Source organism: Sinohyriopsis cumingii, chromosome 13 (genome assembly GCF_028554795.1).
Source record: "Sinohyriopsis cumingii isolate HCF-2022 chromosome 13, ASM2855479v2, whole genome shotgun sequence".
Classification (NCBI taxonomy): Eukaryota; Metazoa; Mollusca; class Bivalvia; order Unionida; family Unionidae; genus Sinohyriopsis; species Sinohyriopsis cumingii.
The window spans coordinates 12,081,847-12,105,877 of record NC_142973.1 but is presented as its reverse complement, the minus strand read 5'-3'; the positions used below and the strand labels follow the sequence as shown (position 1 = coordinate 12,105,877).

Sequence of the window (24,031 nt, the reverse complement as noted above, 5' to 3'; positions counted from 1 at the left end):
CGAATCTGAGGACCCACAAAAACTCCCTCTTTAATCTTTGCTTCGCTGAGTCGAGGGAATTTTTCATGCAGGTATCGGAATGCTGGCAAAGTCCGGTCAATGGCTTTCACGAAGTTCTTCATCAAACCTAGTTTGATGTGAAGGGGTGGTAGCAAGATTTTCTGAGCCTCAACCAGAGCTGGGTGTTGGATATTCTTCTCTCCAATGGCTACATTCTGCCTGTGAGTCCATTCCTTCCTCATGTAGTGCATTTCCCTTGCTCGGCTATCCCACTCGCATAAGAAACACATGTATTTTGTATATCCTTGCTGCAGTCCCATTAAAAGGGCAACTACCTTCAAATCACCACAGAGGTGCCAGCTGTACTTGTTATACTCAATGGAATTCAGTAGCTGCCTTAAGTTATCGTATGTCTCTTTCATGTGGACAGCATACGCTACTGGAATAGATGGAAGAATGTTTCCATTGTGCAAAAGCACAGCCTTGAGACTCAGTTTCGAAGAGTCCACAAATAGTCTCCATTCTTGTGGGTCATGAGTGATTTTTAAAGCATTCATGAGGCCCTCAATATCGGAACAGAATATCAGATTACTTTCCTTTCTGAAGAAAGGCTCCAATTGCTGGTGGCGCTTTCGATATGCAGTAATTGTGACATCTTCTTCTAGAAGATTCCATTGTTGGAGTCTTGATCCTAGCAATTCTGCCTTGTTCTTTGATAAGTCCAAATCACGAATCAGGTCATTTAGTTCTTCCTGTGTTATTCTGTGTGGGGTTGATGATGCACCACAGTGAAAATCTGGATCACTGCATGCTGATGGACCAGGAGAAGAACAGGTCGACTCACCTTTGTCTTCGTCAGATGAATCAAGAGAATATTCTGCTGGAGGTTCTGGAATAGGAAGTCCCTCACCATGTGGAACTGGTCTCAATGCAGACGGAATGTTTGGGTAGACTATTCTCGACTTCTTTCGCTTCGTTATTCCGCCGGAAAGAGGAGGAACCAAGCAGAAGTAACAGTCATTTAGGTGGTTGCTTGGCTCTCTCCACACCATTGGGACTGCAAACGGCATTGATGACCTTTTGCAATTCAACCACTGTGAAAGCTGTGTTGTACATGTAGCACAGCATATATGCGGAGCCCAAGGCTTGTCTTGGTCACCAACCTTGCATCCGAAGTAAAGATGATATGCCTTCTTCACTTGAGAATTGATACTTTTCTTCTGGTTGGCAAATGTCACTTCCCCACAAATATAGCAAAAATTGTCCGCGGTATTAACACACTTTCGAGGCATTACTGTTCTTTATTGTACGTAAATGGATAAAATAATAAGTTTTATGTAACAGTAGCTTGAACTGTCTCGCACAACGTCTAAAATATTTTAAATGCTGAACCTATCTGATTGGGCTTTATATAGTACACTGCTTACGTCAGCTTCAGCAGCCGCCTGGCATTAGTATAATAGGCCTACACATGTATAGTACACTGCTGACGTCAACTTACTTCAGCAGCCGCATGGCATTAGTATTGCATTACATCAGAAAATGATGCAATCAACTGTGGATGATGTGAGCATGATGGTATTATGCAATGTTACATCATTATTCCGGATGTTGCTGCAGTCCTACTGGAGAAATTTACACAGTGAAACATAGAAAATGAGGTATATGAATATCTTCAAAACGAGAGCCAATACAAATTTTTCACGGTTATATTCGTGTTCGGCACACCAAAATACTACAGATTAGGGCCTTTTCAAGTCAGTAATGATTTCACTGTTGACCAGTGTAAGAGATGTTTACACATTGATTTATAGGATGTGCCTTTATGTAAAAAAGTTCATTCCTGGTGATGCAAATGTTTGGTGTGCATACACAGAATGATGACTGTCAATATGCTCCAGTGACTGCTAAAAATGGTGTGAAACAATTATTTGGTTTGAAAACACTTGGTATCTGACCAGAGAATGCAGGTAACCATTATTTACATGATATTTTTTTTTATTGAATATTTGCCCATTGTGATTGGATGGAATTAGAATGTTTGTTAAGACCAGGTGACTGCTGTATAAAGATGCCCATTTGTACAGGTTTTAATGTATATATGGACAAAGTTTTTTAGCACATTGTAGCAAAATCCACTTAGGTAAATGGATTTCCAGACTTATATTTACATGTTGATGGCCTTATTAGAGTTTTATGCCGTTGCGGAAGCAGTTCATAGTATTAAAACCAATATTTATCTTATGGATGCTTTTGTGTCAAACACTGTTTGTATAATTAACCATTGATGTAGATGAGTGACATTTGGTACTCATTTGATTCAGAATGCATATTTAGATGACCTAATTTGATTTTCAGGCATGATACAGTATTCATATTTAGATGACCTGATTTGATTTTTAGGCATGATATCGAATTCATATTTAGATGACCTAATATGACTTCCAGGCCATCACTGTGAACTTTTGGATTTTGATTTTTGACAGAAATCTTTCTTAGTAAGATTCAGCAAGAGCTGTTTTATATAGACAAATTAAATTAGGACCTAATGAAATTCAATATGCTTCTTTGAAGATCGTTACTTGTAAATTTTAATTTTGCAACACAGTATTAGGCTGTTTAGATACTGGAAGGTAGGGCTGTTGAAATCCCGTTGTATTACAAATAACTAACAAAGTTTAAATTTAACCAGCTGTGAGACGTACGTTAGTTGTTTTGGTTGATCAATTTTTAACAGACCAGCTGTGAGACGTACCTTAGTTGTTTTGGTTGATCAATTTAGACATAATATCTCAGTCAAAAGATGTCTTCACACATAAGTGTTTGAATGAAAATTCATCAACCATGTCAAAATAACATGGTCAGAACACATCGTCAGCATCTAACATGCTGGTGGCTGTAAATAATAAAACACACAGATTTGATTGATATGAGTACTTCCAATTTACCCAAATTGTGTAAAGTAGATCCCGGCATATCCACACAAAAAGTGACGTCACTGTCCTACTTTATATACACAACATGTGACATTCACGCTAAGGGAGAAAGCTTTCATGGTTAGTAATAATATCCCCAACATAGCTTATTCATCGTAAAATATCCTTTGTTTCTTAACTTGAAAGTTTTATTTCTGTTGTCTGGTCTACGGTGGGAGGTATCTGTTTTATAAATGCAAATTGTGGTTTTGGATTGTTTGGGGGTGGGGTGGATTGTCAGACCTCATAGCAATGAATACTTACAAAGGCTGACTTCATCTAATGCAACAAAGTTTTCTAGGCAGTATTTTTTTGTTGTTGTCAATATACATAATTCACGGTTTTTTGTTGTTGTTGGTGACAGGGTTGAAGTAAAGCCAGCTTGTAATATTTTTCTACTTTAATTCAGTCTCTGCAGCATTTGTACTGTTCCCCATCATTAATTCTCCTCCAGCAAGCAACAGGAATTATCAGAAAGAAAACTACCTGGGTTTCTCTGTGTAGCCAGCCATGCATGTATTAATCAAAAACAGCTAATTTTTACCACAGAAGATTCATTATCGAATTCTTGATGGTGTTTTTTTTATTGCAGTTGTAGTGTATGTGTAAAAATTTAATCTGTTGGTGCTGAGCAACTCTTCTAACTGTATTTTAAATAGGATGCCTAATTGACATGCTAATCGTACTAGGAGAATTACAAATTATGTTTTTAAAAAAAAATGAAATCCTTTACAGTAACCAAGGATAATTTACAGTTAATGGTACAGGGGAGGTAACTCTAATGACTACTCAGCTATTTTGCTACAACACAATACTGTATCTTATTTATATTTATATTTTCTGGAAAAATTACGTAGCTGCATTTCTGGGTCAATATGGTTTTAAGTAGCAAAGAGACATTGCAATTCTGCATGTTGACAGTCGGTCTCACTCCTGTTATTCTTGTTATTTTTACTTGATGATGTTTCCCAAAGCTGTCAATAGTTTTTCCTACACCAACCTTTGTATAGCCCTGTTTTCTGAAGAGGCAAGTGTTCAGGTTATCTTGCATCAGATTTGCCAATTGAGCATCACACCACTCTGGAAGCTATATTTGTGATTGATTTTGATCAAACTTGAAATATAGGTCATCAATATTTAACAGGAGTTCATGATCGAGTGAGACCCATGCATATTAACGAGGTGATTTTGCATATGATTGACAGAGCATGTTACCATTCTGAAAGTTTTTATCGAATTATGATACAAAAATTAGAACATAGGTTTATATGAAAGAATTCTCATACAAGTTCAAAAAGGAGCAAGACCCATGCATATTAATCAGGAGATCTTGCATCTGATTGGCTGAGCTTCTAACCACTCTGCAGGAGTTTAAAATTCATGAAACGCAAGTCCATGACCCAGAATTTTGACTTTTGGGAGCCAGCAATTCTTCCCACAGAAAGGTCCACCAGACTGGGTCCCAATTAACAGTACAAAAGTAATGGAGTATATTGACATATTTCCAGAGCTGTGATAACCATGCCTTACTCAATGGCAGACATAACACATCATATAAAATCAAAGCACTTTATATGTGTGTGTGTGTGTGTGTGTGTGTGTGTGTGATTTGGATTTTTAACGTAGCTTTAACAATTTTTCAGTCATATTGCTACATTGTCTGCAGTGTGGCAGTTTATAATGATGTCTAGCACTGGAACATCATGCCGCAGACATGTAGCATGATATCCCACCCAGTCACATTATCCTGACACCAGGCTGACCAGTCCTAACACCAACCTCTTAATGCTGAGCGCCAAGCGAGGCAGCTGTTAGTACCATTTTTGTAAGTCTTTGTAATGACTTGGCCTGGGATCGAACCCACGACCTCGCGCATACAAGGCGGACACTCTAACCACTAGGCCACTGGAGTGGTTAAAGCACTTTATGTTGATACTTGCCTCAGTTATCAGTGCTAACTGAAAATTTCATGAAAAAAGGTTGAATGATTATAAAGTTATGACAATTGCAATTTGTATATGATATATGGTGGCAGTCGGATTGATGATGGGCTTTGACCTTGGCTGCCATTGTGCCTGTAGGTTACATGATGCTGTTTGTTTTGTTTTGTTAGTGTTAAGGGTACTTGAAACACATTAATGGCTTTATCCTAAGGAACAAATGGGAGCAAAGTGCCTTGCTCACACCTATGTCAATTATACTATACAGAAATCCCTAGGTATGGGCATTGGTAGCCCGGTTGGAGTTATAGGTAGTGATTCATCACATTTATCATTGTAGTCACTGGTGAAAAATATAGAAAGGTGGAAAAACAGTATGGTCCATTATAAAAAATGGTAACTAAACAATGCATATACAATAATACATCTACAATAATGCATAGTACATGTACAATAACACATGATACATCTACAATAATGCTTAGTACATGTACAATAACACATAATGCATCTACAATAATGCATAGTACATGTACAAAAATGCATAGTACATCTACAATAACACATAATACATCTACAATAATGCATAATACATCTACAATAACACAATACATCTACAGTAACACATCTACAGTCATTGCATAATACATGTACAATAATGCAAAATATATCTACATTAACACATAATACATCTACAATAATGCATAGTACATGTACAATAACACAATACATCTGCATTAATGTATAGTACATCTACATTAACACATAATGCATCTACAATAATCCATAATACATCTACAACAACACATAATACATATATTGTCATTGCATAATACATCTACAGTAATGCATAATACATCTAATGCAACACATAGTACATGTACAATAATGCATGATACATCTACAATCACACATAATACATCTACAGTAACATAATACATATGCAATAATGCATAATTCATCTACAATAACACATAATACGTCTACAATAATGCATAATACATGTACAAAAAACACATAATACATCTGCAATAATACATCTACAGTAATGCATTATACATCTCCAGTAATGCATAATACATCTACAATACATAATACATGTACAATAATGCATAATACATCTACAGTAAAGCATAATACATCTACAATAATACATAATACATCTACAACAACACATAATACATCTACAGTAATGCATAATACATCTACAACAACACATAATACATGTACAATAATGCATAATACATCTACAGTAAAGCATAATACATCTACAATAATACATAATACATCTACAACAACACATAATACATCTACAGTAATGCATAATACATCTGCAACACATAATACATGTACAATAATGCATAATACATCTACAGTAAAGCATAATACATCTACAATAATGCATAATACATCTACAACAACACATAATACATGTACAATAATGCATAATACATCTACAGTAAAGCATAATAATTCTACAATAATACATGTTCAATAACGTGTAATACATCTACAACACATAATACATGTATAATAATGCATAATACATCTACAATAACACATAATACATCTACAATAACACATAATATGTGGGGGAGCCAGAAGTGTTGGTGGGGTTGATTCCCAGATTCTACCTTCTTACAAGGTGTCTGCTTTATTTGGTTATCGTTATCTAGGGGGTGATCACCCTTGGTCTAAAGCACTCTCTGTTACAGATCACTGTCATCTCACCCCTGTCTGCATGGGTTCAAGTCTCAGATTCAGCCAAATGTGGGAATGTGAGAAAACTTGCCAGTAGCTTCTTGTGGGTCAGTGGTTCTTTCTGGGGTTATCCCGGTTTCTTCCTCCACCATTACTACTGGCCGCCATGTATAGCCTTTCGTGTGCTGAAAAATGGCGTTAAACCCTACAACAACATCACCCTTGGTTGTTGCTGGGATCAAGTAAATATTAATGTAAAGTGTGAAACATATGGATGGAAAAGATAGAGATCTGAGCAGATATATTGAACAGAATTCATCTAAGATCGGAGAATTCACACAGATTCTCGTAACTCATATCAACTAAAGTAATGCATGAAATTCTTATAATACAGATTCCTATAACAAGACAACTAATTCAACAATTCATCAAACTTATATAAAGAAGATCATTGTGCGAATTCAGTTAGATGAACTCAAACACAGTTATATTCATATCAAGAAAATTGATCTGTGGATTTAAACAAATAAATTCATGCAAATATTTGCAAATAAATTCAAGCAAATCATTATATTGGTATCAATGAATTATGTGAGATTGACGCAAATATAGTACAGTGAGTATAAAAATATCAGATGAGTACAAATGAGTTACAATGAATATATAAATATCAGATGAGTACAAATTAGTTGCAATGAGTATAAAAATATCAGATGAGTACAAGTTAGTTACAATGAGTATAAAAATATCAGATGAGTACAAGTTAGTTGCAATGAATATATAAATATCAGATGAGTACAAATTAGTTACAATGAGTATAAAAATATCAGATGAGTACAAGTTAGTTGCAATGAGTATAAAAATATCAGATGAGTACAAGTTAGTTACAATGAGTATAAAAATATCAGATGAGTACAAATGAGTTACAATGAATATATAAATATCAGATGAGTACAAATTAGTTGCAATGAGTATAAAAATATCAGATGAGTACAAATTAGTTACAATGAGTATAAAAATATCAGATGAGTACAAGTTAGTTACAATGAGTATAAAAATATCAGATGAGTACAAGTTAGTTACAATGAGTATAAAAATATCAGATGAGTACAAGTTAGTTACAATGAGTATAAAAATATCAGATGAGTACAAGTTAGTTACAATGAGTATAAAAATATCAGATGAGTACAAGTTAGTTACAATGAGTATAAAAATATCAGATGAGTGCAAACATAGTGAGTATAAAAATATCAGATGAGTACAAATTAGCTGCAATGAATATATAAATATCAGATGAGTACAAATTAGTTGCAATGAGTACATAAATATCAGATGAGTACAAATTAATTACAATGAGTATAAAAATTCAGATCAGTACATATGTGGCACAGTGAGTATCAAAATATTAGATGAGTACAAATTAGTTACAAAGAGTATCAAAATATCAGATGAGTACAAACCAGAAGCAAGATCCATGCATATTAATGAGGAAATCTTGAACCTGATTTGCTGACAAACAAGCTCTACCTGGCCAGATAATTCCAGAAAGAACTACTGGATAATAGATAGTTTGATGGTAGTATACATTTTATTTTTGGACCTGCCTTATGTCCAACATTATTTTTCATGTCTGTATTTTGTCTGTTTGCAGATTTAGTAGTCAAGATAGATATCTGAGTGTGGAACCAAATACCAAATTGACATTCATATGCCCACAGTACAGCGCTTCGACACCCTCCACCCAGATGGAATACTATGTTGTATACATGGTAAGTCACATTACTTGTACACCCCATGCTTAGATGGAATACTATGTTGTATATATGGTAAGCCACATTACTTGCACACCCCACACCCAGATGGAATATTATGTTGTATACATGGTAAGTCACATTACATGCACATCCCACACCCAGATGGAATGCTATGTTTTATACATGATAAATCAGTTTTTTTATCATGTTAAAATTTCATAAGGGGGCTGAGTGGTCTAAAGCGCTCTCCATTACGGATCACTGTCATCTCACCTCTGTCTGCATGGGTTCGAGTCTCGGATTTGGCTAATGTGGGTATGTGAGAAAGCTTGCCAGTAGCTTGTCGTGGGTCAGTGGTTCTTTCTGGAGTTTTCCCGGGTTGTTCCTCCACCATTAATACTGGCCACCATGTATAGCCTATCGTGTGCTGAAAAATGGCGTTAAACCCTACAACAACAACAACAAAATTTCATATAATCTCTCAATATGGCAGAATGGGAAAGAGATGAATTTGAAAGAAAAATTTCTCTGAAAATAACTGGTCAGAAAATATTGGTTATATTAGGCACCCAACAATTTTTAATCAATATAATATTGAATTTGTACAAAATAATAATGAATTTGTACAAAATAATAATGACTTTGTACAGAGTAATAATGAATTTGTACAAAATAATAATGAATTTGTACAAAATAATAATAATATAGCCCTCTAATTGTAAAAAGCAAAGAAAACATCCAGGCTTAAAGGGTTTTCAAAAAAAGAAAATAGAAAATTATTCTTAAAACATACTGTTGACAGAATTCCACCAAATTTGATAGCATCCTGGCATACAATATTTTGAAATCTTTGCAGATGGTGCTGAGCCACTATCAAATATTGCCACTGTTACTAAAAGTAACAAACTTATATGACACAGTGTGTTCATTAATTTTACAAGCACAAGGGTTTTCCACAGAAATAATAGGGATTTTTAATTATTTTTTACTTCAAAAACATTTATTGATTTACTGATACACTCAATAGAAGAACAGATTTGATAGAAAGCAAATGGTGAAAGTAAAGCAGAAGTAAATGACTGAAACCTGCACAGACAATGTCAGTCTGATTTTTTCAGATTTAGCTTCCATTGCTAAAATTAAGAAGTAATGAATTCTAAAAAACCCCTCAGTAAAATTTGAACAAATTTGTCTAAGTGCTTCCTAGCATAAAGACCATATAGATACAAATATAAGAAAAACCTTGAAACATGTTTTGATAACATACGCAATCAGCAGAATCTGAATAATTTTGTACAGAAAGCATACTACTGACCTAGATTTCTTGACCAACTGTTCTTACTTTTGGCTATTAGGCAGACGTCATACAAGTGAGGGATCTGATGCTCACTTGGGCCTCTTGTATTATTTTGATCTTCCTCAGAGGTGCCTTCAGTAGTGTAGTTGATCTTTTTTTCCATTGCATGAAGTGACTGAAAATTAAGCCAGTTACCACTGACTTTGGCAGACCTGCTCAAGTGAAGTCTGATGTCATATTAAGTTTTAGAATAGACTCTGCCTTTCACCCATTATAATAGAATATTTTGCTTTAATAATTATTTTATTGTCATGAATAATCCATCATTGTAAACTGTTAAATGAATACAGGAATATAATATTTTTATTGTTATGAAATACAGATGGATCTAATGGAGCTCTGTTAAGAATGAACATTTTTATTTTTTTATGTTTAACTATATTTTGTAAGTAAATTGGGATAAATCATAAGCCAATCAACTTTATTGTTGCCTCTCCTAAGGGTATGTTTCTTTTCTTCTCTGTTTCAGTTAGGAGGTTTGTCAGATTAAAGATTGTAAAGACTTTTTATTCTATGTACTGATTGATTAATTATTCCCAATAATTTTTTTAACATTGCAGGTTCCAGAAGCGTATTATAAAAATTGCATATTAGAAGATGTATACCCTCCCAATGTGAGACTGATAGTCAACTGCTCCGATCCTACAGCAGATCCCCCTATATCCTTCTCCATCTGGGTGAAACAGTTTCAGTCCATCCCAGGGATGCCAGATTTTACCTTTCTTAAAAGATATTATTTCACAAGTAAGTCAATATTTCATACCCAACAACTGCTTTGTTTTTTCTTATTTTTTTCTTTTTATTGCCCCAGTCTTGATACGTAGAAATGGAAAGTTTCAGTACATGTTGTGTTAACCAGTCATTTTTATGATGGGTTCTGTTGTTATCCGATCACTTTGTTGATGAGTTCTATAGTTATCCAGTCATTTTGATGATGGGTTCTAAAGTTATCCAGTCATTTTTATGATGGGTTCTGTTGTTATCCGATCACTTTGTTGATGGGTTCTATAGTTATCCAGTCACTTTTATGATGGGTTCTATAGCTATAGTCATTTTGATGATGGGTTCTGTAGTTATCCAGTCACTTTGTTGATGGGTTCTATAGTTATCCAGTCATTTTGATGATGGGTTCTATAGTTAACCAGTCACTTTTATGATAGGTTCTTTATTTATACAGTCATTTTGATGATGGGTTCTGTAGTTATACAGTCATCTTGATGATGGGTTCTGTAGTTATACAGTCATTTTGATGATGGGTTCTGTAGTTATACAGTCATTTTGATGATGGGTGCTATAGTTATACAGTTATTTTGATGACGGATTCTATAGTTTTCCGGTCATTTTGATGATGGATTCTGTAGTTAACCAGTCACTTTGATGATGGGTTCTGTAGTTATCAAGTCACTTTGATCATGGGTTCTATAGTTATCCAGTCATTTTGATGATGGATTCTGTAGTTATACAGTCACTTTGATGATGGGTTTTATAGTTATCCAGTCATTTTGATGATGGGTTCTGTAGTTATACAGTCATTTTGATGATGGGTTCTATAGTTATCTAGTCATTTTGATGATGGGTTCTGTAGTTATACAGTCATTTTGATGATGGGTTCTATAGTTATCCAGTCATTTTGATGATGGGTTCTATAGTGACACAATCATTTTGATGATGGGTTCTATAGTTACAGTCATTTTGATGATGTGTTCTCTAGTTGCACAGTCATTTTGATGATGGGTTCTATAGTTATACAGTCATTTTAATGATGGGTTCTATAGTTACACAGTCATTTTGATGATGGGTTCTATAGTTAACAGCCATTTTGATGAGGGGTTCTCTAGTTATACAGTCATTTTGATGATGGGTTCTTTAGTTATACAGAAGTGTAATATTTGAGTTAATTCCTGACAGAATCATTATATTTTTACAATTGTACATTTATTATATCAGTTACAAATATCCAAAAGTGCATTTTGCATCCTATCTGTTTTGTTGACAGCAACATCAACAGGAACTCCTTCTGGAATGAACAATCAGGTTCATGGAGCCTGTAAGTTGAAAAATATGAAGATGGAGTTAGAAATGTGCTGCAATACAACAACAACAGCAACATCAAAACGTGAGTAAACATTCCTCATCATTTAAATGTGTGTTATCTTTCCTGAACATCAAAATGTGAGTAATCTTTCCTGAACATCAAAATATGAATGATTATTTCTGAACATCACAACCTGAGTAATCATTTCTTAACATCAAAATGTGAGTGATTATTTCTAAACAGCAAAACCTGAGTAATCATTTCTTAACATCAAAATCTTAGTGATTATTTCTGAACATCAAAATCTGAGTGATTATATCTGAACATCAAAATCTTAGTGATTATTTCTGCACATCAAAATCTTAGTGATTATTTCTGCACATTTTATATTGTAGTTCAGTCCTTGTTTACTATTCTCATTTTATTAGTACAAGCATATTTTGACTTATCTTTGAGCAAGTCAGACCCTCAACAGCTTTTTTTGAGAAACCACCCTTTCTCCCAATATAAAAATGTTCTCTCAGAACAGGTGTTCTCTTTAAAGAGACCTTTAAATTATGTAACAAAATTTATGAATGAATTAGGAATCTGGTCATAGGCTACAAGTGGTCTCCCCAAACTGTGGTTCTTGAATCAAGTTCTATATTATAATTTTCTGTGCTGCTCTGATGCCCAGATCCTGCTGTCCAAGATGTTACAGGGTGGCAACACTAAATTGGGGAAACATTGCAAAATCAAATATGACAGGAGAGAAATTTTGAAGAATGCGGCCATAACATACTAAATGCTTGTTTGGTTCTAAATATGCCATTTTTAATGTGATGGAAGAAATACATGTATTTACGTGTTTATAAATGAATTGGACAACAATATTTTGTTACATCATGTCCAATGTACTTAGAAATATTCACAGTGTATATTACATGTCAGATTCCCAAAAGCAATTAGCAGCTTTATGTGTATATTTGGTCACTTTGATATGATATAAATATGTAAGTAAAGTCATAATGACAAGCAAATAATAGCAAATTGACCAGTCTTATTTAGCCATAATAACAGAATGACCAGTCTTATTTAGCAATAATGACACAATGACCAGTCTTATTTAGCCATAATAACAAAATGACCAGTCTTATTTAGCCATAATAACAAAATGACCAGTCTTATTTAGCAATAATTTCACAATGACCAGTCTTATTTAGCCATAATAACAAAATGACCAGTCTTATTTAGCAGTAATGTCACAATGACCAGTCTTATTTAGCAATAATGACACAATGACCAGTCTTATTTAGCCATAATAACAAAATGACCAGTCTTATTTAGCCATAATAACAAAATGACCAGTCTTATTTTGCTGTGATGACAAATAATAACAAAATGATTATTCCTTCTAGGAATACATAAACACAATCTGTTTTTCTACTTTAATTTACTCATATTTTATGAAGGTTTTATTTTTATTTTCCTTTCTGAGCAGTTCTTATTATCTTCTTTTTGAACAGTTTTAATTATCATCATTGTTTTGTAAGTAAGAATAATTTCCTGGGGTTTATTTGGTGGTTTTTTTCAAAACACGAAATTCTAAAACTGTTGAACAGAGCTCAAAGATAATGCTGTAAACCTTGAAAAGTAATTCATTTAAGGACTTATAGTTTTTTCCAGCCAAATGATGCCTGTCATAAATCCAATACAATATGGTTGTCATAAATCCAATATGTCATAAATCCAATATGGTTGTCATAAATCGGTTGTCATAAATCCAGTATGGTTGTCATAAATCCAATATGGTTGTCATATTGGCTGATTTGAAAAGCTTCTTACTGAAGAGTATCAGAATAGTTTTAAAACTCCACAGTTACAAAGAAGAAATGGCTTTCCTTGAATTTGTGGAAATCCTTGTTGGGCAGTGGAGCACTGGTCCATTCAAGAGACTCTTGTTTTTATTATCTTTTTTCTTTCCAGAAACAACACCGATACCTCCATCTACACAGTCTTCAACAACAAAAAGACCAGTGACAGAAAAACCAACAACATTACCACCAACACCAGTGCCAACAACAACAACAACAACAAGTACAACCAGCACAACAATAAAAACAACACATACAACAAAGCCAGGTATTTTATGCCACTATTTTTGAGAGCTCATTGTCATCAAAATTTCTGTTGTTAATATTTATTTTAAAACTAAGAGATTTAATCTTTAATTATAATATATAACTTTTAATGTTTATTTATTCATTGCAAACAGCATAGTGTGAAATAAACTTTTTCCAACTTAATCATGTATCTCCTCAAGTAATCCCCATGTTATTACTTTGAAAATCCAGTTTTCCACTTGTAATCCCCATGTTATTACTTTGAAAATCCAGTTTTCCACTTGTAATCCCCATGTTATTACTTTGAAAATCCAGTTTTTCACTTGTAATTCCCATGTTATTACTTTGAAAATCCAGTTTTCCACTTGTAATCCCCATGTTATTAATTTGAAAATCTGGTTTTCCACTTGTAATTCCCATGTTATTACTTTGAAAATCCAGTTTTCCACTTGTAATCCCCATGTTATTACTTTGAAAATCCAGTTTTCCACTAAATTCCTTATAATTTTGCCATGATCAAAGATAAAATCAAAGCATTAACACTGAGTACCATATATGCTCACTTATAAGTCAAGTCAGACTGCAAACAACAAAGATAATGCACCTGCAGATCAGGGTCTGTGTTGTTTGTTCTACTGATTCCTCTTAACAAACTGCACAGACCCAGATCTGCCAGCACATTATGCAACAGCAGATCTGGATCTGTGCAGTTGGCGGTTGGAATCTGCTTTTAAGTAGGTATATATGGTAGATGTGTTATTAATTCATGATCCAATCTGCTTTCTGTACATTTGCATAATTCAGTGTCACTATTTTCATTAATTTGATTCAGGTCGTGAAAATGAATCAGCCTCATTAAATTTAGAAAGATTTTACTGTGATCAAAATATTTGTGCAGATTTCGAATTTCTATTCAGTTGGCAAAATTACTCAAAAGTCTAGCCTGACTGCAGACAGCACCGTCCCAGATCTGCTGTTGTAGAATGTGCTGGCACATCTGGGTCTGTAGTTTGTTAAGAGTAATCAGTAGAACAAACAACATGGACCCTGATCTGTTAATGAATTATGCGATGGCAGATCAGAGTCTTTGCAGTTTGAATTGACTTAATTTAAGTATGATCAGTTGAGACATCTTGATTAGGACCTTTCCAGTCATGTGTGTATACATAATTCTTTAAGTTCATCTGTCTACACTGGGCTATTCCTTTAAAAGATTTATGCCCCCCTCCCTCCATATATATATATATATATATATATATATATATATATATAAATACACACACACACACACACACACACATTCTTTATCAGAGAAATGTTTTTAAAAATTCAAGATATTTGTTGGTTGCTGCAAGTGTGTAGTTTTTATTCCAAAGTACGATATATCACTAATATCATCCCTATCTAATACATATTTATTTTTGCAGATTTCCCGAAACCAGACACAGATATTGTGATAAATGCAACAGATGAAAATGCAAACACAGCGCTTATAGACATTAGTGCCGCAAGGACACTCAATACATCTTGGCTTGTGCTAATTGTAACATTACTTTGTCAACTATTAGTGCTCTTACATCGGTAGCATCTGCTTAGCTTAGTCTTCATCGTCCATTTTCAAGTACGGAAGGAAAATGAATGAAATTCACATATCCATTAGGCAATCATGGAGGCACATGCCACCTTACCACAGGACTTTCATAGGATGAGGACATCATTCCATATTGATTTATGCTGATAAATAGTGGCTGCAGGTTCATGTATTATGTTGCTCAGTTTATTCAGATGGAAAACAAACAGTCGCTTATTTTCGTCTCACAGTACAGGCACAGTGCTTTAACATATCCCACAGTTTGTAAGTCATAGACTGAGTGACGATGTTATATTATAGATGTGATTCAGATGTGTTCTGGGATGACGGACTCGATGCATAGTTCGGATGAAACCTGATGAGCCATTCCAGAATAGGTCTGAAACCAGGATTAGGATCTGTTTAAAATGTGAAAGACTATGAAAAAAACTATAATGTTCAAGTGGAGGTCATGTGATATGAATGTTGTAGATGATTTTCCATATGGAGGTCATCTGATCTGAATGTTGTAGATGATTTTCCACATGGAAGTCATCTGATCTGAATGTAGTAGATGATCTTCCACACTTCTGAATGTTCAAGATAGTAATTATCAGATCTGACTTCCAGTAGTGATCCATTTATGGTCCCATATTGACCATGCACTGCTGCAAATGAAATTGAAGATCTTTTTGCAATATTTGTTTTATTATTTGTGTTTGTAACTTAAATTTTTAATAAGTAAACTTGTTGCTATCTTTCATTTGACCCATAACTTATCTTCTAAATGGAAAAGTGTTCATGGCTTGAAAAGTTTGCTTCCAACTCAAAGGCTGAGGACAAAATTAACAGTAGTTGTTGCAGATGAATTAATTGTATTTGATTTTGGCCAATAAATTTTAAACTCAGTCTAGAAAACTAGAACATTCTGTTAGCTCCTTGTTTAGATGCTTGATTTTATTTGAGGTTGAAGAAAGACAAATACCTGATCGACTAAGATCAAGGTTAGACTGGTGTTATACATATTGCTTTAAAAGGTGCCAATTTCTGGTAATGTTATGATTCCACTCTTGAGTTTTGACATGCTTCTAAAAGAGAGGTGTAAAGTGAAGTTGTGTGTATTTGCAACAGTACATTGGAGAGAATGTTGACATGCCTCAAAGTTACTTTCATGCACTTTGATGGAAGTTTCTTCATGTGATTTAAAATGCTGTCTAAAGCAGATGTCAGATCAAAACGGCTGCTCACATGTACTCGAGAAATGAACTTGGACTAGTGTGAAGTAGACAAACTTGAACCATCATTACCAGTTTAATACAAAAAGGACATTTTTTCCCCTAAGAAGACAATAGTTTCTGAAATTGCAAGAAATTATTTAAAAACTCTTTAAGAAATGTAAAGTTAATGGGTAACTTTTGACCAATTTACCTCTCAAGGCCAGGAAGTGATAATGACAAAGTGGAGTTTGCAGTATTTGAGAGATGCTCATCTGAAATAATTCTAAACTGTCAACTTTCCAAGTCAATTACACCTGTCAATCATACATCAGACTGTATACTTTCCAAGTCAAATTACACCTGTCAATCATACACCAGACACTAAGGGGAATGAAACAGATTTTTTTAACAATGCCTGCGATGTACAAGATAGTTTGAATAACACAGGATTACCAGTGTGGAAAACTGAAAAACTCATTTACATTGAAAATCAAACTCTCAGCAACTGTAGAGTCATGCACTTTGATGCTGATCTCTTAATTTGGAATAATCAAATTCACCTGCATCATTGGAAATGTGTTACTCTTTCAGACATTTCAGAATTAAACAGCAGGTTATGTTCAGATTATATTTATGAAGATCAGTCCCAGACCTCATAAAATTTCCAGGCCATGAACATATTTTGTACGCATACAGCTTGTTCTTTTGGTTGTTTCAAAAGGAAAAATTATATTACTGCTTTTTTAATTTTATTGGACTATTCCTCACTCAGAATTTAAAATCTTTACATAACTGTAACCCTAAGAATGTTTAAATGTTTAAAACAAAATTATATTCAGCTACTGATGCATTCCCTGAAAAAAATAAAAATGAGTCAAGTGAGGGGCTAGCACAATTGAAAATGAGTCAAGTGAGGGCTAGCACATTCAAAGTGGGTCAAAAGTGAGGGCTAGCACATTTTAAAGTGGGTTAAGTAAGGGGTTTCACTGTGTAATTAATTCAGAGCACAGTGAAATTCTTCCAGTCAGTTCTACCCATGCTGCATGACCTGAACAAAATTAATATTACAATTTTGCCCAGTTTTAATATGGTTTTATGAGATGAATATTAGAGGATTTTCCCCCTCTAATTCTTCCTAAAATACACTTATTTGGGCAGCCATACTACTGTCTGTGATCAGAAAAAGCACAAACCCATTTGCATGCATGCATATATATATATATATATATATATATATATATATATATATATATATATATATATATATATATATATATATATATATATATAATTGTTTACTGCTACCAAGGTCTGTACAGTGATTAATGTATAAATTATGAAGTATCAATGAACAATACATTTTGTTCTTGAAGTGATTTTTAAGACAAATAGTTTTGTCATTCATTTGTGTAACCATCATTTGCCTGTCTTCATTTTTGTCTTCCAAGTTAGCAAAGTCATTATCAGAAATGATTAGGAAAACCTTTAGTGTTATTTCGTATGTCCACCCACATTTTTTTTATCCTAACATTTTGATGGATCCTTATTAGATAAAAAAAAAAGAAAGGATAGATTTGAACAACTCGGTGGAGTCCTTGTCTCTATAAGAATAGACCCCAGATTATGCATCTAATTTATCAGTTACAAGCCTTATTGTTTTGATTGACAGGTCTGGCCTCACACCTGTCAGATGTGTCAATTTTTTTATACCTGCTCTTTAAAAGTTGTCTTTAGTTAGCAATTTATTTTTAGATTTTTTTCCTTCCAAAATATATTGATAATTTGTTGTATGAGCCTTATGCATTAGTGTCTACACTTTCATTTGACATAATTATGCTCATATGTTTGTTAAGCATTCAGAATTCTACTGTGACAATGTAATTTTAAAAATAAGTATTAAAAAAATGACTAATGTTTGGTTCATATGTGGTAGTTTAGTTCACTAGAGTAAGTCATTAAACAAATTTTCCTTGACATTTGGAATTAAAGTAATGACTTTGCTATACTTTGTCAAGTCCTGTTTTTGAAATAAAATTATTTCAAAGAGAGGACTTTTTATGTTATTTGATGTATTTGTTGATTTTCTTGTACATAAATGATGTACATGTTAAGTATTTATTTTGTTGATAGTCCCAAACTGATTTTTAAACAAACCAATGAAATGTGCTGTCTCCAAGACAGCAACTGTTTATTTTAATATTTTGTTGCCATGTTCTTCCATCTTCTTGATATGATGATTTAAGAGGTAATAGTCATGGATATGCTGCAAAATAAACTAAGTTTAACACCTTTTCATATATATGTGGTTTTTATAACCAGATATCATAGATATTACAGTTTCATTTTGAACAACTGACAAGCATTAGGAGATACAATTTTGTAACCTACACCTATTTCTCTCATTATTATTGGGTTTCTTTGTGTGTGTGTCAAAGATAATGAAATTTTGCATTTTGTTTTCCTAAGCTCATTGAAATATTTGCTACTTTCACAAATTCAATTATTGTGTACTCCAAGCAATATATCAATTTTTCTTGTCGTCAGAACAAATGACATCACCATATATTGGATAATTTGTGTAGCATGGAAATTTCTCTAGTTGTCGGAACACATGACATCGCCGTATATTGGATAATTTATATAGCCTGGTAATTCTTTTTGTCGTTGGACCACATGACTTCACCATTTATTGGATGATTTGGATAACCTGATAATTTTCTTTAAAGAAATGAACTTTATATAAGTTTTTCTGAATAAAATTTCTATTAATAATAATAGCATCATAATGTCTCACAAATCTTTACGCTTGACGATAACTAGGGATAATGAACTATTTTATACATTGTGGAATATCTGTAATTATTGTGTATTTCAGTTTTAGTAAACAGTTTTCACCTGTCCTGGCACCAGAAATATCAGGATGTGATTATGCAGAATTTATCTGCTGTTCAGAGAAGAGAAAAATAAAGGATTAAAGTTTGCAAAAATCAGAAATGAGGAAGAATACATTTGTCATCTAAGTTTAACAGTGATATGGTTTAGTGTTGTATTTTATTCTGTGAGGAAACATAAAAAAACTTTAACAAACATTATTGCTGTAAACAAAACTAATCTGTCTTTTGTTTTTAATCAGGAAAGAAATAATTTAACTATTCTTTTATATTCCCTTGGCTTTAGAAACTTTGGAAGAGTAAAATTTTAATTAGTCGAACACCAGCAAAGAACAATTAATACTGGCTGCACTTTAAGCAAGTGCCACCTGGTGCTCTGACCAAGGGAGACAATGTTTCCAACATGAAGGTGTGTGTATATATATATATATATATATATATATATATATATATATATATATATATATATATAAATATATATATATATATATATATATATATATATATATATATATATATATATATATATATATATATATATATATAAATAAACCAAGACATAAGCATCTGTATTTTAAAATAAGTACTCTGAAAATAAAGTTGTTCAACTTTTTGGATCAAAAATGTGTTCATCTTCATTTTCAGTCAAATATAAAGGTGGACAATTTGAGTGGTTAAGATTTTTTAAAATTATTTCCATCTTCCATTTAGGTATATACTGCTGCATTGGTCATTTTGTACAGAGTGGGGACTTTCCTCCATTCCTCATTTATTTAATATTATTAGATATATTTGTTCAACAATCATTATTATAGTCTTGAAATATAACTGAAACACTTTTCTGTCTTCATTCATGTATATCAATTGCTATAGAAATAAAAGAAAAAGGTGGAAACTATGTCATGTCAGTTAGTTATGATGAATTCATTATTATATGCAGTATCTGACTTACTTTAAATTCCCATATTTTGGAAGTAATTGTCAATCTTCTTGAACATCAGCCTCTTTTATGTAATGAATACCATTATACTTACAAATCCTCTGCAGCTGCAAACAACACAGAATGCTCTAGCAGATCTGGGTCTGTGAGGTTTTGTTTTAGGAGTGTTCAGTAGAAGAAATATCATAGACCCAGATTTACTTGCAAATCATACAACAGCAGATCTGGGTCTATGTTGTTTTCAGTTGGACCCAACTTCTAAGCAAGTATATATGGTAGTTTATTATATCTACTTTGCACTTTTTTCCAGCATCCTATATACAGGCACAATAAAACTATTCAGACCTATATACAGGCACAGTAAAACTATTCAATGCAGTTTTCCTACATACAGTCACAGTAAAACTATTCAGACCTATATACAGGCACAGTAAAACTATTCAGACCTATATAAAGGCACAGTAAAACTATTCAGACCTATATACAAGCACAGTAAAACTATTCAGACCTATATACAGGCACAGTAAAACTATTCAGACCTATATACAGGCACAGTAAAACTATTCAGACCTATATACAGTCACAGTAAAACTATTCAATACATTTTTGGTTGGCAGTAATTTCAGTAAGTGAAAATTCAAGAAACGTGTTTTGACATTTCAACAAGAATTCATTGGGCTTGACTAAGTTTACCTCTGTTGTACAACCAAGTTGTCTTTCCTGTGTGACCTTGAAACCAATCTTTACGTACATAACAACATGGTAAGTTAAAATCCACTAGCAACACAAAATGTCATTGAAATGGATGAAGTAAATAAGGAAGAACAGTAATTTGAAATGAAAATCTTTTAGGCAACATTTTTTACAAGTCCTTGCAAAACATCGAGGGTAAAAAGAGAAGAGTGCAATGAAATCGTTGGGAAAAACTGAATATTCTTGCTTCAGTACTAAAAGCAACCATATTTCAATGGATTATATGGTAGGATAACATTCAATATTTTTAGATGCTGGGTCTGTATTTGATAGTATTTAATTCAAAAATCAAGTGGAAATGTGTTCCACTCTAATCATTTTCATGGATGTTGCTTAGTTGGGGGGAAAGATGTTCCCCCTGATGTGTGTTCATATGCAAGATATTGATGTACATGTGTGTGTATCATTAAGTGTCACGGTCTACTTGCATGTCCTAATTACTGCTTGTATTTCATGAAAGATGCATGCAGTGTATGAATTGCATGCCATATTTACTTCCATACAAGTCAGATCCCAACTAAAACTGCATAGACCCGGATATGCCAGCATCTTATGCAATGGCAAATCAGGGTCTATGTTGCTTGCAGTGGGACCCAACTTATAAGCAAATATATACATTGTTTTTAAAAACCAAGTGGATATTTGTTTACTCTTCGTGCTCATTATTTATTTGGACACTTTGTTTCCTTCATATATATATATATATATATATATATATATATATATATATATATATATATATATATATAGGTGAGCAGTTATTGATGATGTGAAATTGACATTTTAGCAATTTGTTCTTTGTACAAAAGCATTAATTTGACATTTTCTTACCTAAATTGGAATGTAGTACTGTGAGTTAACTAATTTTTATGTGGTCCTGATTTTGATGGTTTTAATGGTAGTTAAAACCAAGCATTAATTCTACTTTGGAAACAATAGGACTGCTTACCCAGTTCATAAATTGTAGTAGTCACACAAAATGACAACTGCTAGCCACAGAACTATATGACTTGATACAGGGTGAGTATATACTTGTACATAATGTAACAAGAATAATTTACAAAAAGTGCAAAATTCATAACAACCGTAGAAATTAATCCAAGGAAGTGTAAAACAAGTGCCTCCTTTGCAACGTCAGTTTCCAACATCTCTTTGGTATGCATTGCAATATTCTGTGATCCAAAGTCCTTGCTAATTATGTAAATGATTGACAAGTAATTGTTAAGCTAATTGAATGTACAAATTATATGTTGAATCAGTTATCGTCACTCTGAATGTTTTTATGATTTTGTTAACTTTGTACAGATGTAGATAAAATAAAGAAATGTACATAAAATGTATATGGAAAAATAACAGAGTAAATGTGTGTGTGTGTGTGAAAGTGTGTGTTGTCCTTACAGTAGAGTAGATACTTATGGAAAATTAAATCTTAGAGATATTTAAAAGACGCCCACAAAATATTTCCAGTTATGCGTATGATGTGTTTGATCCTTCGATTTTGCAGAATTTGATATGATTTATTTTTGTTGCCAAAATTTATTGAATCATCCTAAACTAATAACGTGGTTTATTAATATTATGTCTCAAAGTTAGAATTCTGTCAAATTATGTATTTTTTATGTGCACTATTTATGAAACAGTTGTGTATTTTTATTTTTCCGATAATAACTCCAAACAGAAGTAAACCTCATTTTCGTGAAGGAGATTCTTCCCATATTTTCCTAATGAGCAGAATGTACAACACAGTTAATTGGAGTTTTGTAGGATTAAGTTTTTAAAATTGAAATTCACAAAACAGTTAATGAACAGAATTATAATGGATGATTATTTATGTGTATGGATATTTAGATGTCTGTGCAATATAATGGTGTTATGGTACAATGCACTTTACATGGTGAGGGCCATAGAAATTTGAAGTGACACTAACTTGGTTGTTGGATACATTTCTTTGAATAACATTATGCTGTGTATATGTCAATGTATGTATGAGTTGTGTGACTGTCATTTGACCCTTGCTTGGGCACTGTGTCATTGTTTATAGTGGTTATTTTGTACAATTCTTGTACAAGAATAGGAGCAATATGATGTTGATTAAAGGATTTGATTTGTATGTCGGGTTTCTTGTCATTTTATTCGTCAGCTGCACACACAAATTATAGCTAAAAAGAAATGCCAGAGACATCTTCAGAGGTCAAAGGTCAATGTCACGATTGTAGAAGACGATGTTTTGATGGAAAAAATTGTGTTAACTTACCTGAAGCAAATGTCTTTAGTTTTTTTACTTTTAACTTGCTTCGACTAATCTGATTTGAGTTTTAAATAGTAGAAGTTCAAGGTTGATTACATGCCTGTTGTCGACCGCACTGGTAGCCGAAGTGGTTAGAGCGTCCGCCTCGGGTATGGGAGGTCGCGAATTCGAACCTTGGCCGAGTCATACGAAAAACTTATAAGAATGGTAATAGCAAATGCCTCGCATGGCGCTCATCATTAAGAGGTTAGTATATGACTGGTCAGCCTGGTGTCCGGATAATGCGACTGGGTGGGACGTGTCTGCGACATGATGCCTCGATGCTAGACAATAGTCTATCGTGTGCTGAAAAATAGCATAAAACCCAACAAAATCAACAACAATTATAAACTGCCACATTGCAAGCATCATTGCGATATGACTCAAAGTGTTAAATCTACGTTAAAAATCCAAGCACACGCACGCTCGCACGCTTAGTCCTCTTTTGTTTATGATGTCTGTTGGAAACCACTTTTAATATACCAACTTCAGAGAATATTATTTATTGC

At 33.3% G+C, this 24,031-nt stretch overlaps 1 protein-coding gene across 2 annotated transcripts in view; it reads left to right on the top strand.

The window, feature by feature from the left end:
• Positions 1-23,345, top strand: part of LOC149784948 (ephrin-4-like) — a 415,889-nt gene extending 392,544 nt beyond the window's left edge. For both annotated transcript variants that reach the window (XM_089978597.1, XM_089978595.1), the window contains exons 2-6: positions 8,268-8,385; positions 10,288-10,471; positions 11,724-11,843; positions 13,728-13,883; positions 15,292-23,345. In XM_089978597.1, the coding sequence (XP_089834723.1) occupies positions 8,268-8,385; positions 10,288-10,471; positions 11,724-11,843; positions 13,728-13,883; positions 15,292-15,449 (736 nt within the window). In that variant the 3' untranslated portion in view covers positions 15,450-23,345. The remainder of the gene's footprint in view (positions 1-8,267; positions 8,386-10,287; positions 10,472-11,723; positions 11,844-13,727; positions 13,884-15,291) is intronic.
• The last annotated feature ends 686 nt before the right edge of the window (positions 23,346-24,031 follow it).